General features: G+C 41.2%; 1 protein-coding gene across 1 annotated transcript; it reads left to right on the top strand.

Annotated features, from left to right (window-relative positions):
• The first annotated feature begins 1,522 nt into the window (after nt 1-1,522).
• On the top strand, nt 1,523-17,113 carry LOC146036845 (myosin heavy chain, skeletal muscle, adult-like). Its single transcript, XM_083160708.1, has 39 exons — nt 1,523-1,729; nt 1,817-1,960; nt 2,190-2,346; nt 2,440-2,467; nt 2,582-2,696; nt 5,763-5,855; nt 5,949-6,012; nt 6,495-6,593; nt 8,073-8,176; nt 8,294-8,432; nt 8,530-8,648; nt 8,737-8,886; nt 8,970-9,140; nt 9,230-9,536; nt 9,627-9,703; nt 10,138-10,225; nt 10,318-10,435; nt 10,545-10,668; nt 10,754-10,890; nt 10,990-11,245; nt 11,339-11,581; nt 11,673-11,849; nt 11,940-12,085; nt 12,174-12,264; nt 12,348-12,737; nt 12,817-12,943; nt 13,233-13,351; nt 13,446-13,642; nt 13,733-13,916; nt 14,004-14,169; nt 14,306-14,430; nt 14,534-14,842; nt 15,656-15,859; nt 15,952-16,077; nt 16,164-16,334; nt 16,418-16,522; nt 16,641-16,736; nt 16,864-16,998; nt 17,096-17,113. Exons 1-39 carry the CDS (start codon nt 1,529-1,531, stop codon nt 17,111-17,113), a joined length of 5,820 nt encoding a protein of 1,939 aa, XP_083016834.1. The 5' UTR covers nt 1,523-1,528.
• Nucleotides 17,114-17,430: the final 317 nt, after the last annotated feature.

Raw genomic sequence — 17,430 nt, 5'->3', positions numbered from 1 at the left:
CATTGTATAAAATACATCTTAAAGGTATGGTGTAACTGAATGTTTAGTAAGAAAAATTGGGACATATTCAGTTCTGTGGGATGTCCTTGATGTGCCATTCTGGTATGGTACATCTCAGCCATGGTTATATTGGACCACAGGGGTTCAGTGAAAACCCCCATTGGACCTCACTTGCCCCCCCCCCCCCCCCAAATCTGAAACATTGCCAAACTTGCTTGGTCTATGTGCGTTTCTCTGGGGAGGGCTGCGCTGCTCTGTATGCCTGTCTGTCCCTACATGTAAACAATGGACCAGTGACCAAAGTGTTTAAACATGCATTGTAATAAATAGTAGGAATGTATATTAAAACCAGATAATATGTCAACCATAAAACATGTAGTTTAAAAAAGACAGGTGATTTATTAGTAAATATATGTGATTTTAAATAGCATAAAAATCATATGATTAATAAAATATAACATGTAAAATAAGTAAAAAAAAAAAAACATAGATGTTTTTTTGTAGGCATCATAACTTAGATAGCAGGAAGCAGGTAGGCAGTCACCCTACGCGTTTCATTGTTCTGAATTCTTTAAGGAATGATGAAACGAGGTTGGGTGACTGCCTACCTCCTTCCTGCTATCTAAGTTAAGATAACTACAAAAACAACAAAACAAAAAAAAACATAGTGCATAAATGTGCTGTTGTGTAAAACACATCCTCCAGAATTGAATTAGCATCCCTGAATCATCATCAAAATAAATATACTCATGTCATTTGATAGTACAGGTTGAATATCCTGTATCCGAATATCCAAAAATGGAAATATTCCAAAATCCGTGGTTTTTCAGAATATTTCGGGGGGATTTTGGTTGTCCCTCCCCCGCCCCTTTTTTGATACTTACCACATCCCCGGCATCCACAGCGGGCTTCAGGATCCTCTTCTGCGGCATCTCCGGTGCCAGGGGTGCATTGCGCGAGTGCAAAGAAGATCCTGAAGGCCGCCGTGGACACCGGGGGACCAGGTAAGTATGTTAAAAATAATATCCAAAAACTGGTCCTGACTATTTTGGATAAGGGATACACAACCATTGTACTGATGTACGTGGCAATCAGCTGATTTATAAAAACATCATATATATATATATATATATATATATATATATATAGACGTGTGTCGGTGGCACTCAGGATAAAAAAAACACTCGGAAACCAGCCTTATAGCCTATATATATATATATACAGTTCCATTGCAAACCCCCCCCCCCCCCCCAAAAAAAAAAATATATATATAATAATCATACAAATAAAAATAGTCTTCTTAAAGGAGATTATTCAGCATTTATAACATTATCATTTATAAGGTGCAGCTGCTATGGGGCCCAGAGCTGAGAGGGGCCACCTTCCCTGTCACAGTTACATGTGTTTACATATATATATATATATATATATATATATATATATATATATATGATATGTTTATGTGCTGTGTGTTTTATTATAAAAGCATGAAATCATATCAAATAATCTCTTCCAGAAACCAGCAACCATGGGGGACGGTGAGATGGCCGTTTTCGGCGAAGCCGCCCAGTTTCTCCGTAAATCTGATAAAGAGAGACTAGAGGCACAGAACAAGCCTTTTGATGCCAAGAACACCTGCTACGTAGATGACCAGAAAGACCTCTACGTGAAAGGTCTCGTCACCGCTCGGGAAGAAGGGAAACTCACTGTCAAGACCGATGATGGGAGGGTAAGGGTTCTATTCTATCTAGCCAATCAGATTGCAATATGAAAGTTGTTATTGGGAAGAACTAAAACTTCACTGTTTTCTTTTCAGACTGTAACAGTAAAAGAAGCTCAAGTTTACCCCCAAAATCCCCCCAAGTATGACAAAATTGAAGACATGGCCATGATGACTCATCTGAATGAGGCCTCTGTGTTGTATAACCTCAAAGAACGTTATGCAGCCTGGATGATCTACGTAAGTCCTGACTCTTACTCTGGAGAGTTACAGAAATTCCATATAATGTAGACAAAATTATTATTACAACTCTAGAACCAAAGAACTTTTTACTGGTCAAAAAGGAATGAGCTGAACAGAGGGTAAACTTAGCTTATTAGATGCTATAGGACTCGATCTGAGTCTTAGTAGAATATTGTATATATTATGATTTTACCAGTAAGAACTAATGTACTTTGCAACCTTACAGACCTACTCCGGGCTCTTCTGCGTCACTGTCAATCCCTACAAGTGGCTGCCAGTGTACGACCCCAAGGTGGTTGCTGGCTACAGAGGCAAGAAGCGTATGGAAGCCCCCCCACACATCTTCTCCATCTCTGATAACGCCTATCAAGCCATGTTAACAGGTACGAAGATCTTATTTCTCTGACGCTTGTTAGACATTATGTTTATCAGCGGTATTTTAATCATTTATGATTAATTCACTTGTTTTTTGGCAGATCGGGAAAATCAGTCTGTCCTCATTACGTAAGTAAAATTCCTATATGTTGGTTCATCGTTTTTCATTATTTGTAGTATCTATGTAAATTTGCTTCTATTCCCCTTTATTTATGGTGTGCTTTATCTCTCTTTTACCTCCAGTGGAGAATCCGGTGCTGGTAAGACTGTGAACACCAAGCGTGTCATCCAGTACTTTGCAACAATTGCCGCTATTGGTGACCCTAAGAAGAAGGAGCAACTGAGCAACAGCTTGCAGGTAACTTCTCACTTCTAGGCTGATTGTGAACATCTACATATTCTGTTTAATGGCTGATTGAATAAATATGTAATTCATCTAAATGACTCGAACGCTATGTGAACAATCCAAAAGATATTTAGTATTTGGGTAACATATTGTACCAACTAGGAAGCCCACACGGAGCTAATGCTTCGAAAGCTAGTAGATGTAGTTTCATTTGCTGCCAACACATGGCAGTGTTTCATGGGCACACGGACATATAGGCCCTTATTCTGGTTGACTCACAAGGCTGTGAATTTCGCAGCCCTGTGAGTCCACCAAGGGCCGCCCGCACGGACGCCCCCCCCCCCCGACCCAATCAGGCATGCGAATGGATGATTTGCATAATCATCCATTCGCAGCCTTGGGTGTGGGTGAGAAATCATTCGATGGTCGGCGACCATCGAATGATTTCTTAAGCGCTCACAGATCTGAGACAACTCTATGGTGTCTCAGACCTGCAGGCGCCCTATGTGAGAGGCCAGGACGGGCAGCTGACATTCACTGATGTCAGCTGCCCACCCCCTGCACCCACATTTGCATGGGAACGCCCATGAAACGCTAGGCGTTAATAACTCGTCTGACTTGTACCATGTTACATACATATTATATCATTGCATTAAGCCTCACAACCCACTATAATTCTATGCACTCTGTTACATAGGCATATATTTGCAGGATGTGTGGTGCACATGGGCCCCTGCTTCCAGGAGGTTCCATATTGCACAGCCTGCACCCAAACATTATACTTACCTCTCTCTGGCACTGCAGAGATCAACAGAGAAATTGGTATGGCCTCCATCTTCCTGAAGATCTTTGCATGCGCAGTAGAGGAATCACTGGGGACATGGCATGGGCACCATGTTTCCTAAGACCACTGCAAGTGATGTAGACTCTGGAACAGTGCCAGAGTCTACATGGCAACTGCACTGCCGAGAGAGGTGGGAACTAATTGGAGACTGCACCCGATGTTTATTCGCTCTTAAGCTGCTGTCCTCTTAGAATAATAAAGAAAAGTTAGGACATTATATCATGTCTAACATTACAAGCTATTGGTTTCCAAAATATGTACCATGGCACTCTGAAGTACCTTGGGACACTTGCAATAGTGCCTCGGTTTGGTGGTCCAGGACCAATTCAAATTATTTATGCTCCATGTAATAGGCAAAACCCACTGCTGGTGGCTGCCAATAATAAAATATATGAACAAACACGGGTTTATTTTCTAAGACGGGAGTTCTACTGAAGATAGGATGTTGCCCATAGAAACCAATCAGAATATACTTCTTATATATTTAGCACCTTCTAGAAGATAATAGATAGTATCTGGTGTGTTGCCCATAGCAACATTCCATCTTCAATAGAACTCCTCCCATCTTAGTAAATAAATAATTAACCTTAAAGATGACATATAAACACAATTTACTTATGTTAATGTTTCTTTCTTCATTAAGAATCTATTGGCTTAGAAAAGATTGGGAACCACTGCCTTAAGACACCCAAATTATTATCATACCTTTATGTTTTGCATCTAAACAACATGGGGTATATTCAATGATTTTTGTGAGCCGTGACAGCGAGCAGCGCTGACTGTGCGCTGTCACAGCTGGCATGGTCAGTATTCAACTGACCCCCTGCACATGCCATTTCCACACCGCTGTTTTTTTACAGTGACGGGGAAACGGCGCGTGCGGCTGCTAAAACAGTAAAGGCTCGTGGTTAAATGCAGCGGCTCCCTGCATTAGCCACGAGCCTCGATGTTTGGGGGAATCAGCAAGGGTTCCCCTGGAACATTGAATAGGGTGAACGGCCAGCGTGGAGGTTTAACGGCAAGGGTCGCTAGAATACGAACGCATGAGTAAACATCTCATATCATTTAAGCACTGTATATGTGCCAAGAAAAAAATCCCAGCATCCTCCTTTGCATTCTCCTTGACCATATCATATAAGCTTGCGTAAACACCTTTATGTAATTAGGAAGACACACGTAGAGTGTCAATGTCAGGAACTAGATTCCTGCATAAAAATTTATGACAGTCATGTCCAAAATAAATATTACAGTTTATATTACCTTCTTCTACCATGTGTTTGGAAATGCTAACATGACTAATCCTACTAGGAATGCCCTTAACACATAGAAAGTTACTGCAGTTGGTTAGTATAGCCCACAGGTTCTCAAACTCAGGGGCAGATTTATTAAGCTTGGAGAAGAGATAAACTGGAGATAAAGCGGAGAAAAGGTAAAAGGAGATAAAGCACAGCCAATCAGCTGTGTTTGAAAAAGACAGTTGGGAGTTGATTGGCTGGTGCTTTATCTCCTTTTACCTTTTCTCCACTTTATCTCCAGTTTATCTCTTCTCCAAGCTTAATAAATCTGCCCCTCAGTCCTCAAGAACCAACACAGTTCTGCGTCCCCTCGCAGAATCACACGTTAGATAATTAGCTCCACCTGTGGATCTTTTAAAACGTAAGGGATTCTAAGGTCCGAGTTTGAGAACCACTGCTATAGGCCATGTCATGGGGTTTCTGTGCTTGTCTATGACCCTGGCCTGCTTAATGAACTCAATAAAATGCTCCATTCCCACTTGATTTACTACAAGTATTCAGCAAAACATAATACAGAACCCACCGAAAGCAAGTATTGCACTTTCCGTATCTGCCTTCCTAGCCAGATACTGAAACCGCTTTACCCTCTTAAATCACTGTTTTTTTAAACAAAACTCAACTGAGTTGATTAAACATAAAAGAAATTAGCGTCATGTTCATTATAAAAATCTAAAAATAATTTGTGAAATCTATTATCGGTCCATAATTGTACAATGGCCATGAGGCCATGACTGATTACCAATGATAAGACGGTTGGGCCTGATAACTCTTTGAACATTTGGGACAGATGTGACAATTGGTGCTGGTATATGCTCACCATCAGACAGACCACTTATCTGATGCTGACTTTCCTCTGACAGTGAATGGCTGACATTAATGATAAACTATACATCTCTTTGTATAGTAAGTATACTAATCATCCTTTTATGTCTACTACAGGGTACTCTGGAGGATCAAATTATCCAGGCTAACCCTCTGCTGGAAGCCTTCGGTAATGCCAAGACCGTGAGGAATGACAACTCCTCCCGTTTTGTACGTATCATTCAAAAATGTTGTTTTCTTTTCTGTTTGCATTTGTACAATTGTGTAATGTGACCTGTTTTCTGAATTATTTGCCATGTTTAGGGTAAATTTATCAGAATCCACTTTGGAACAACTGGAAAACTGTCTTCAGCTGATATTGAAACATGTAAGTATGAATGCACCTATTTCCAGGGCCCGATTAAGGGTTCCAGTCACCCTAGGCTCATACAGAAGTGGCTGCCCACCTTCCCCACCTCCAATTTTTCCGCTCATATTCAGCTAAAAATGTATAACAGCCTCGGGCCTCAGCTCTAATCATATTGACTGCCCCAGTGCAATGGCAGCCATGGCATCAATCACAGCCTCAGCGACTCTCACAGGATCTCCTTTTCCCGGCATCCCTGCCTCAGTGACCCTAGCAATCCCATCAGGCACTGCTGCTCCCGCAGTTCCCGGGAGAGATCTCACAAGACCTTGGAAGTGCTCCCATACTAACACAATCTATTGTGCAGACGCTGAGGCCCCTAAGGACCCAGCGCCCCAGGCTACAGCCGATTAAGCATATTGGTTAATCAGGCCCTGCTTATTTCAGTTCCTACTTTCTGTTTTGATTTGTGTTGATGTATACAATGCATTGTAAATTTACAGATCTGCTGGAAAAGTCCAGAGTAACCTTCCAGCTTTCAGCTGAGAGAAGCTACCACATCTTCTACCAGATCATGACCAACAAGAAACCAGAGATTGTTGGTGAGACTTCTTTTGTTTAGCCACACATATGAGGAACCTGGTTTAGACCTGCAAAAATTATGGCTACTAGCAGGTGTGGCTCCTACCTTGTTGTCAGAGGGGGGCTGCCTCTGGCTGTGATGCCACCCCCCTCCATTGCCACCGCTGTTGGTGGCCACTGTCTGAGCTGCCGCTGCTTCTGCCCCTTGGTTCCCGACAATCCTGCCGTGGTACTGTGCATGTGCTGGCCCCCAGCTTTTATGGGCTGCTTCGGCATCAGCCTATAGAAGGTAAAATATGAAAGTCACTGGGACCGGCACTTGCACAGTATTGTCCTCGGTACTACGCATGCACAGACCCCTGATTCTTTGGGCTGCAGCCATAGCAGCCCATTGAGGCATCCCGGAGGGAGGGAACACCTCCCAATGGGACAGCCTTGGGTGACTGTCAGGTCGGACTTCCAACAGGAAGTCACTACCAGTCAAAGTGGAGCCGGTGCAGTCTCACAGACTGCATCTGGCTTTACTTAGGTAGATAGCAGTGGTGGATTTTACCTGGAGGGGCTGCAATCCTGCAGCCCATAAGTAAAAACCACAGCTGGCACAAAGCAGTCCGGGCGGGCAGCGTGGGGTGGGGGGCCGTGGTCGTGCGTTTTTGAATGCACAGCATTTCATGGGCATTCCCATGAAAGTTTGCCCATGACGCAGGTGTGAGGGGCATGCAGCTGACGTCAGCAGATGTCAGCTGCCTGCCGGCTTCCCACACAGGGCGCTCGCAGATGTAAGACTCCAGAGAGATGTCTTACATCTGCGAGCGCTTGCAAAATCATTTGATGGTCGGCGACTATCGAATGAATTTGCCACCGCACGCAAGCTGTGAATGGATGTTTATGCAAAATATCCTTTTGTGTGCATGCTTGGGCAATCTGCGTGCGTGCAGACCATTGTGCGGGTGGCGGACGGCATTTATATGACCTGCAAAGCTGCGAATTTTGCAGCTTTACGGGTCAGCCTGAATGAGGGCTTTAGTACAAATCCATACAATAATACATTAAAATAATGATAAGCAATCTTAGCAATGTGAGATGATTTTATGAATGGATTGGGTAAATGTTATTTATTCATCCTATCAATAAGGATATAATGAGTCCTGTTGATGATGATGTTCTATGCCTCTAACCATAATGTTGCCCTAACACTAATGCAAACAGTCAACATTGCGACAGTCAACATTTCAAATTTACGGTTTTTGGCATTAATAATATTGACATTTTAGCCATATCATATTTATCGACATTGTGAATATCGGTGTTTTAAATGATGGCATCATGAACCTTATGAACAAAATACTCACTGGTCTTGACTTTGTAACGCATTAGCCCCTGGATCATTAGTACCATTTGAACATTATCCACCATAAGTTCTTGTACAACTAACACATCTTTATATTAAATGATACTGTATGTGTCAAGTTGCCTGATTATATTATGTATTTGTTCAGAGATGCTTCTTATCACCACCAACCCCTACGACTACCCCTCTATCAGCCAGGGTGAGATTGTTGTGAAGAGTATTGATGATGTGGAGGAGTTTATCGCCACTGATGTAAGTAGTTGAGAAATGTAGAACAAAGACCTGTTACATAAAGTCAGTTATTGCTGCTGGATATGTTTTCACATTTGTAAGCTCATGATGATAAAATACCGTATTATTACCCAACAGACCGCCATTGATGTCCTGGGATTCAATGGAGATGAGAAGATCGGCATCTACAAAATGACCGGTGCTGTCATGCATCACGGCAACTTGAAGTTCAAGCAGAAGCAGAGGGAGGAGCAGGCTGAGCCAGATGGCACAGAAGGTGGGTGCTTATTTTCACTGACCACCAAAGGCAATTCAAAATATTTTGTATCCGTGATCATGTAAGATTAATTTAATGTGCCATGTTCTGTCTCCAGTTGCTGATAAGATTGCCTACTTAATGGGTATGAACTCTGCTGATATGTTGAAGGCCTTGTGCTACCCAAGAGTAAAGGTCGGAAATGAGTTTGTCACCAAGGGACAGACTGTGCCACAGGTACATTAGGAAAATAAAAAAAACATGGTCCAATCGGACAAGATAATTTCCACCAGTCTCGTAACAAATGTTGTGGTCTTTTCTCCAGGTCTACAACTCTGTAGGTGCCCTGTGCAAGTCAGTCTTTGAGAAGCTCTTCTTGTGGATGGTCACCCGTATCAATCAACAGCTGGACACCAAGCAGGCCAGGCAGTTCTACATTGGTGTGCTGGATATTGCTGGATTTGAAATCTTTGATGTAAGATATTGACCTATTCTAGTCTTGTGGTTCTTTCAAGCCAATTGCAATGCAGTTCTTCACCTCTGTTCTGTCACTTACAGTACAACAGTTTGGAACAACTCTGCATCAACTTCACCAATGAGAAACTGCAGCAGTTCTTCAACCACCACATGTTCGTCCTGGAACAGGAAGAGTACAAGAAGGAAGGTATTGACTGGGAGTTCATTGACTTTGGTATGGATTTGGCTGCCTGCATTGAGCTCATTGAGAAGGTAAGTGCACATATATGAATCTAGTTAGTCCTTCTAAAACTAATGGCATTGTATTCTGTAGCTCACTAACTTTGTATTTATAAATCCAGCCCATGGGTATCTTCTCCATCCTTGAAGAGGAGTGCATGTTCCCCAAATCCACTGACACATCCTTCAAGAACAAGCTGTATGAGCAGCATCTTGGCAAGTGCAAGAACTTTGAGAAGCCCAAGCCTGGCAAAGGAAAGGCTGAAGCTCACTTCTCCCTGGTGCATTATGCTGGTACTGTGGATTACAACATCACTGGCTGGCTTGAGAAGAATAAGGACCCATTGAATGAATCTGTTATCCAGCTCTACCAGAAGTCTTCTGTCAAATTGTTGGCCTACCTCTACTCTGCCCATAATAACCCTGATGGTGAGTTGCTTTCTGTTTATGGTTAAGGACATTTTTTTTTTTTCAATTCAAAATAATGAATATTGATGTGATGACTGATTTAACCAACAGAGAGCGCTGCTGCTGGTAGCAAAGGAGGAAAGAAGAAGAAGGGAGGCTCTTTCCAGACTGTGTCTTGTCTATTCAGGGTTAGTATAATCTGCTTACAGTATAAGATGTTTATGCCTGATACAGATTTAAGTGATTGTAGTATTATATGTCGTGATGATAATCAGGTATATTTATTTGCGAACAAGGAACAATATTCTCAGGGTGAGACCTCTGGCTTAGAGTACCACAGTATTTATACATTTTATTATACATAATCATACCTTTATACAATATATATAAACAAGGCATACATAATTATCACTAAATGCTGTCATTTGTTGATTGGCTGATGAAGGCAACGTCCCAAACACTAGATAATTGCATATCTCTGGCAGGTGGCCCAATTTTTATTATTCTGTTATTAAGAGTTTTATTGAGTTTGCTGTTACTTATGTTCATAGTTTAGCGTATATGTGATTATCAGATACATCCTGTATAATGATCAATATATTTAATTTTGTGTCTATTATAGGAAAACTTGAACAAGCTGATGACCAACTTAAGAGGAACCCACCCTCACTTTGTACGTTGTCTGATCCCCAATGAAACCAAGACTCCAGGTACAGTCTTCATCATTGATTTTGCTTTCTTAATGGAAAGAACATTCAGACTATTGTTCTATGTTATAAAAAAATGAATTCCTTGCCAACAGGTATCATGGATAACCACTTGATTATCCACCAGCTGAGATGTAACGGTGTATTAGAAGGAATCAGAATCTGCAGAAAGGGATTCCCAAGCAGAATCCTCTATGCTGACTTTAAGCAGCGGTAAATTTATTAATTACAATTTTTAGCAGCAATCACATTTGTACATTGTTTAAACTATTTTTTTTTACTTTGAAATTTTCATTATTTTTCTCCCACTTTTTTGGGTTAGTTACAAGGTACTGAATGCCAGCGCAATCCCAGATGGGCAGTTTATAGACAGCAAGAAGGCATCTGAGAAACTCTTGGGCTCAATTGATGTAGACCACACTCAATACAAATTTGGACACACCAAGGTACATGATGAATAGATCTCAGGCTGTGTTGGGGAATCCAGTCTTTGTCTTATCTGGTCTTCATATATTATTTGTTTTCTTTCAGGTATTCTTTAAAGCTGGTCTCCTGGGTACCCTGGAAGAGATGAGAGATGAAAAGTTGGCTCAACTGATCACTTGTACTCAGGCCCTTTGCAGAGGCTACTTAATGAGAGTGGAGTTTAAGAAAATGATGGAGAGAAGGTAATAATAATTTTGTGTAGAAAAAAGACACTATAAAAATACTAGAACTGCACTAGTTTTATAAACAAAAATCTTATATTATGTCCATTTCTCAATCAGGGAGGCACTATATGTCATCCAGTACAATATCAGATCCTTCATGAATGTCAAACACTGGCCATGGATGAAGTTGTATTTTAAGATTAAGCCACTTCTGCAGAGTGCAGAAAATGAGAAGGAGATGGCAAACATCAAGGAAGAGTTTGAGAAGACCAAAGAAGCTCTTATCAAGGCAGAAGCCAAGAAGAAGGAGTTAGAGGAGAAATTAATTTCCCTGGTGCAAGAGAAGAATGAATTGCAACTCCAATCCCAGTCGGTAGGAAGGCATTACATACAAGTTTAAATGAAAAAGATCTATATATTGTATATAAGTACCATAGTTATCTAATGTGCATGTTATATTCTGTAGGAATCTGAAACTCTGGCCGATGCTGAGGAGAGATGTGAAGGTCTTATCAAAAACAAGATCCAACTGGAATCAAAGATCAAGGAGATCACTGAGAGGCTTGAAGATGAGGAAGAAAGCAATGCTGAGCTGACAGCCAAGAAAAGGAAATTGGAGGATGAATGCTCTGAGCTGAAAAAAGATATTGATGACTTGGAACTTACTCTTGCTAAAGTAGAAAAGGAAAAACACGCCACAGAAAACAAGGTACAGTAAAGTAAAAAATAGAGACATGTTGGACTTTTATCATATATAAGACAAGAATGTTTTAAGCTAATCTTCCTCATTTTATTTTTAGGTTAAAAACCTAACTGAAGAACTGGCAACTCTTGATGAAAATGTATCCAAAGTTACAAAGGAGAAGAAGGCTCTCCAGGAAGCTCACCAACAGACCCTTGATGACCTTCAAGCTGAAGAAGACAAAGTCAGTTCTTTGACCAAAGCCAAGACAAAGCTGGAACAACAAGTGGATGATGTATGTAATTGAAAAACGATAGCATATTAATAATTGTACATATTGGAAGAATTTCCTTGTATACTGATGTAAATACATATATATATGTAGCTGGAAGGTTCCCTGGAACAAGAGAAAAAACTTCGTCTTGACCTTGAGAGAGCCAAGAGAAAGCTAGAAGGTGACCTCAAACTGACCCAGGAAACAGTCATGGATCTTGAAAATGAGAAACAGCAGACTGATGAGAAACTGAAAAAGTGGGTATTTTCTATTTTATTTTCTATTGACTAAACTTTATATAAAAATGATTGGCACATTTTGTAACTTTTAATTTTGCATCCACAGGAAGGACTTTGAAATTAGCCAGCTCCAAGGAAAGATAGAGGATGAGCAGTCATTGGGAATCCAACTGCAGAAGAAAATCAAGGAACTGCAGGTATGGCTGTGGTTGAAACAATTATGTATTTTACCGAATATTACAATATGTCTCTAAAAAATTCATAAACTGTTGTCTTCTAGGCTCGTATTGAAGAGGTTGAGGAGGAAATTGAAGCTGAAAGGGCAGCTCGTGCCAAGGTTGAAAAACAGAGGGCTGATCTCTCCAGAGAACTTGAAGAAATTAGTGAAAGACTTGAAGAGGCTGGAGGTGCATCATCTGCCCAGATTGAGGTCAATAAGAAGCGAGAAGCTGAGTTCCAGAAAGTCAGACGTGACCTGGAAGAAGCCACCCTCCAACATGAAGCCATAGCTGCTGCCCTACGCAAGAAGCACGCCGACAGTGTTGCTGAGCTTGGGGAACAGATTGACAACCTGCAGCGTGTCAAGCAGAAGCTAGAGAAGGAGAAGAGTGAGCTGAAGATGGAGGTTGATGACCTTGCCAGCAACCTGGAGAGCATCTCTAAGTCTAAGGTACTGCATATTCCATATCTTTTTTTTCAACTATTATAGTATAGTAGGATGATAGTAACATGATAATCTGTTCCCGAAGGCCAACCTGGAGAAAGTGAACCGTGTCATTGAGGACCAACTCAGTGAAGTAAAGGCCAAGGATGATCAGCACCAAAGATTGATTAATGACCTCTCTACACAAAGGGCTCGTTTCCAGACTGAAAATGGTACTTTAAAATATTAGTAGTAGTAATAGATGCAGTAGTAGCAGTAATAAGTTAGTATGCACTTTTAATTTAATATAATAAAAAAACATAAATAGGGAAGTGTTGATTATAAGTCACCAACTGATAGTCATCATTACTATAACAGAAATAAAATATATGTTACATCCTTAGAATACATTGCAAAAGTATTGAAAAAAACTATAATAATTATAATTTGTTTTGGGAAATTTATTCTGATTAGAACAGAATACATTTTAATTACATGACATTCTGATTTGCTTAATATTAGGTGAGCTTTCTCGTCAGCTTGAAGAGAAGGAATCTCTAATTTCGCAGCTCTCCAGAGGAAAGCAGGGATTCACCCAACAAGTTGAGGAACTTAAGAGACAACTTGAGGAGGAATCAAAGGTAATAAGTCAACACTGTTTAAATTATATTTGATAGCACATTTAACATATTAGCATCCATTTTTAAACAAGTAAATCTTTTCTGTAAATTCCAGGCTAAGAATGCCCTTGCCCATGCCCTGCAATCCTCCCGCCATGACAACGACTTGCTCCGTGAGCAATATGAGGAGGAACAAGAAGCCAAGGCTGAGCTCCAGCGTACCTTGTCCAAAGCTAATGGTGAAGTTGCCCAATGGAGGACCAAATATGAAACTGATGCCATTCAGCGCACAGAGGAGCTGGAAGAGGCCAAGTATGTCCTATTCAATAAAACTTCACCAATGCGCAAATTTTAAATATTTGCCTAACAATGTTTTAATTGTTTTTATTAATGCACTTACAGGAAGAAGCTGGCTCAGCGTTTGCAGGATGCTGAGGAACAAGTAGAGGCTGTGAACTCCAAATCTGCTTCCTTGGAAAAGACCAAGCAGAGGCTTCAGGCTGAGGTGGAGGACCTTATGGTCGATGTGGAGAGAGCAAACAGTGCTGCAGCTGCCCTTGATAAGAAGCAGAGGAACTTTGATAAGGTAAATAGGGAATACACCACCTTGATAACATCATAACGTACATGCACACTGGGCAGAGTGTATATATGGTGTCATTATTTTTAACAGGTCCTTGTAGAATGGAAGCAGAAATATGAAGAGGGTCAGGCTGAACTGGAGGCTGCTCAGAAAGAGGCCCGCAGCTTGAGCACTGAGATCTTTAAGATGAAGAATGCTTACGAAGAGGCTCTGGAACAGGTTGAAACCCTGAAGCGTGAAAACAAGAATTTGCAACGTATGTTTGTTCGAATGGTTTACATTTTCAGTGGTTGATTTCCTACAACCTTCATCCATTTTTATTGATAAGGTATTTACGTATTTAAAAGATTTTTTGTAATCTTAACTTTTGTTTGGTTATCTATTTTCTCCAGAGGAGATTTCAGATCTGACAGAACAGATTGGTGAGAGCGGCAAATCTATCAATGAACTGGAGAAGGCCAAGAAACAAACTGAGCAGGAGAAAAGTGACCTACAGGCTGCCCTGGAGGAAGCTGAGGTAAGTGACTAAAAATGATTCCTGCAGAACTTTAGAGCTACTCCTAACAAAACAGTAGTATTGTTTATTTTAATATTATTAAACATTTTTTATATTTCCAAAGGGCTCATTGGAACATGAAGAAGCCAAGATCCTGCGTGTCCAGCTTGAGCTGAACCAGATCAAATCTGAAGTAGACAGGAAGATTGCAGAGAAGGATGAGGAGCTTGACCAGCTGAAGAGAAACAGCCAGAGATCCATTGACACCATTCAGAGCACGCTGGACTCTGAAATCAGAAGCAGGAATGATGCTCTGAGACTGAAGAAGAAGATGGAAGGAGACTTGAATGAACTTGAGATCCAGCTGAGCCATGCCAACCGCCAGGCTGCAGAGGCACAGAAACAGCTCAGAAACGTGCAGGCACAACTGAAGGTATTCCTAAGTTAGAGCAACCTCTGTCATATAATGTAGTGTTCCTCAAGTACAATTTTCTTATAAGTATTGTGACAAATGGAGCACATACACTAGATCAGATAAAGTGTTGGTCTTTATTTTCATAGAAGGTAAATAACATACCACCTAATCAGCACAGCACAGCAATAACGGTTACAGCATGGCAGCAGCATACAGGTCACCGTATAGTACAAAACACTTCAGGAAGCTCCAGTGGTCCCTATCATAGCCCACACCCCGGCCTATCACTTGGGCAACTATTCCATCATCAAGAGCAATGACCCTCTACCCTGGAAACACTTATATCAGGAGAGCACAGGTGCTGCTGATTACACAACCCTGCTGCTGCGAATGCTTCCAAAACCTGGTCTGAATTCTCCACATTACTCTCATGTGGAGAGATGCTGCCTCTGCCACAGTATACATTATTCATCATATTTAGTTTAGGTATGTTTAAAATCAATATTCTATCACTGAGGCATATACCCCTTTTACACACCTTTTTTTCCCAGTAAACCCGGGTCACCCATTTTACAGAGGGTGAACTGGGTTTAACCCTTCTTGTAACCCATGTCGAATTGCTGGGTTTATCGACCACAGTTAAAAGCTTTGGTACTTTTACACCGCACCTTAATCCGGGTCCTAAGCGTGATGGGAAAGGGGGTTTGAATAATGTGGCACCCACTCCTACTTATACATTAATCTTTTTTGTTTGTGGTACAACCAATATTGTCATCTCATTCCTCTACATATATGAATTAAATATTATATCTTATGCTTTTTGTCCAACAGGATGCCCAGCTGCAATTGGATGATTCCCTTAGAGGACAGGAGGATTTGAAGGAACAGGTTGCCGTGATTGAACGTAGAACTAACCTACAACAGGCTGAAATTGAGGAGAATAGAGCTGCCCTAGAACAGACAGAGAGATCTCGCAAGATCGCAGAACAGGAACTTCTGGATTGCAGCGAACGTGTTCAGCTTTTGCACTCACAGGTAAGATCAGCAGATCAGCTGCAGATTATCAGTAGAGTAGTATTCCTTCAATATATCCAGAGCATGTAGTAAATTACACATTTTCCCCTCAGAACACCAGCCTAATCAACAGCAAGAAGAAGCTGGAGAGTGACATTGCCCAGCTCCAGAACGAAGCTGAGGAATCTATTCAGGAATCTAGAAATGCTGAAGATAAAGCCAAGAAGGCCATCACAGATGTATGTGTTCTATGTCATGCTACTAATCAGCTGCAATAATAATAATCTGTTATCGGATGATTTAACATGTTACTTCTTTGCTAAAGGCCGCACTCATGGCAGAAGAGCTGAAGAAGGAGCAGGACACCAGCTCTCACCTGGAAAGGATGAAGAAGAATCTTGAACAGACAGTGAAGGACCTGCAGCATCGTTTGGATGAGGCAGAACAATTGGCATTGAAGGGTGGCAAGAAGCAGCTCCAGAAACTGGAGTCCAGAGTAAGTGCACTTTATAATGTATTATGGGGCAAAATTAGTGATTGTACAAGTTGCTAAAGTCACAATTTTAATGTTACACTCAGGTGCGCGAACTGGAGAATGAGCTGGAAAATGAACAGAAACGTGGAGTTGAGGCAATTAAAGGTGTTCGTAAATATGAGAGGAGAGTAAAGGAACTGACCTACCAGGTAAAAAAAATTTTTTTTTACCCAAATTGAACTGCTTCATTCAGGACAATAACAAAAAAAAAACCTCCAATCTCTGTGAGCGGAACACTGAAATATAAATATTATGTCCCTTGTATAGACTGAGGAGGACAGGAAGAATGGTCTGAGACTTCAGGATCTGGTTGACAAACTGCAGCTGAAAGTAAAGGCCTACAAGAGACAGGCTGAGGAATCTGTAAGTAACCTCTTCCTTTCACAGAAAAAGGTTTTTGGTCATGAGTTTATACCATTTAAAGGTGAAGTGACCCTTGATCTTTGCAAGGTAGAACTGTTCTTTGATTCTTCTCTTCTGTAATGTTTAGGAGGAACAGGCCAATGCCCATCTGAGCCGCTTCAGGAAGGTACAGCATGAGCTGGAAGAGGCTGAGGAGAGAGCCGACATTGCGGAGTCCCAAGTGAACAAACTGAGGGTGAAGAGCCGTGATATTGGTGGAAAGGTATGACGTATTACATGTGTCGCCCTAAATTACATTTATTTACCAGATAAATACATATAATTAATTTTGATTATTTGTTCTTGTTTTTTATCTACAGAAGGAAAGCGAAGAGTAAAGAGTGATTGTCTAATCCTTAAGGAATTCTCAGAATGGGAATTTCTCAGTCTGCTACCTGTCTACCCTAACCCTCTCGTTTTGTTCATCCCGTAAATAAATTTCATATTTGTAAAACTGTTTCATGCTGCATTTGTATAGAGCAGGCATTCCCAACCACGGTCCTCAAGGCACACCAACAGTGCAGGTTTTAGTGATATCCAGGCTTCAGCACAGATGGTTTAATCAGAATCCCTCAGATACTAATTAAGTCACCTGTGCTCAAGCCTGGATATCTACAAAACCTGCACTGTTGGTGTGCCTTGAGGACCGTGGTTG

This window comes from Crinia signifera, chromosome 9 (genome assembly GCF_055691185.1).
Source record: "Crinia signifera chromosome 9, ASM5569118v1, whole genome shotgun sequence".
Classification (NCBI taxonomy): Eukaryota; Metazoa; Chordata; class Amphibia; order Anura; family Myobatrachidae; genus Crinia; species Crinia signifera.
Note: the sequence above shows the minus strand (reverse complement) of the source record. Positions and strands in the feature narration are given on the sequence as shown.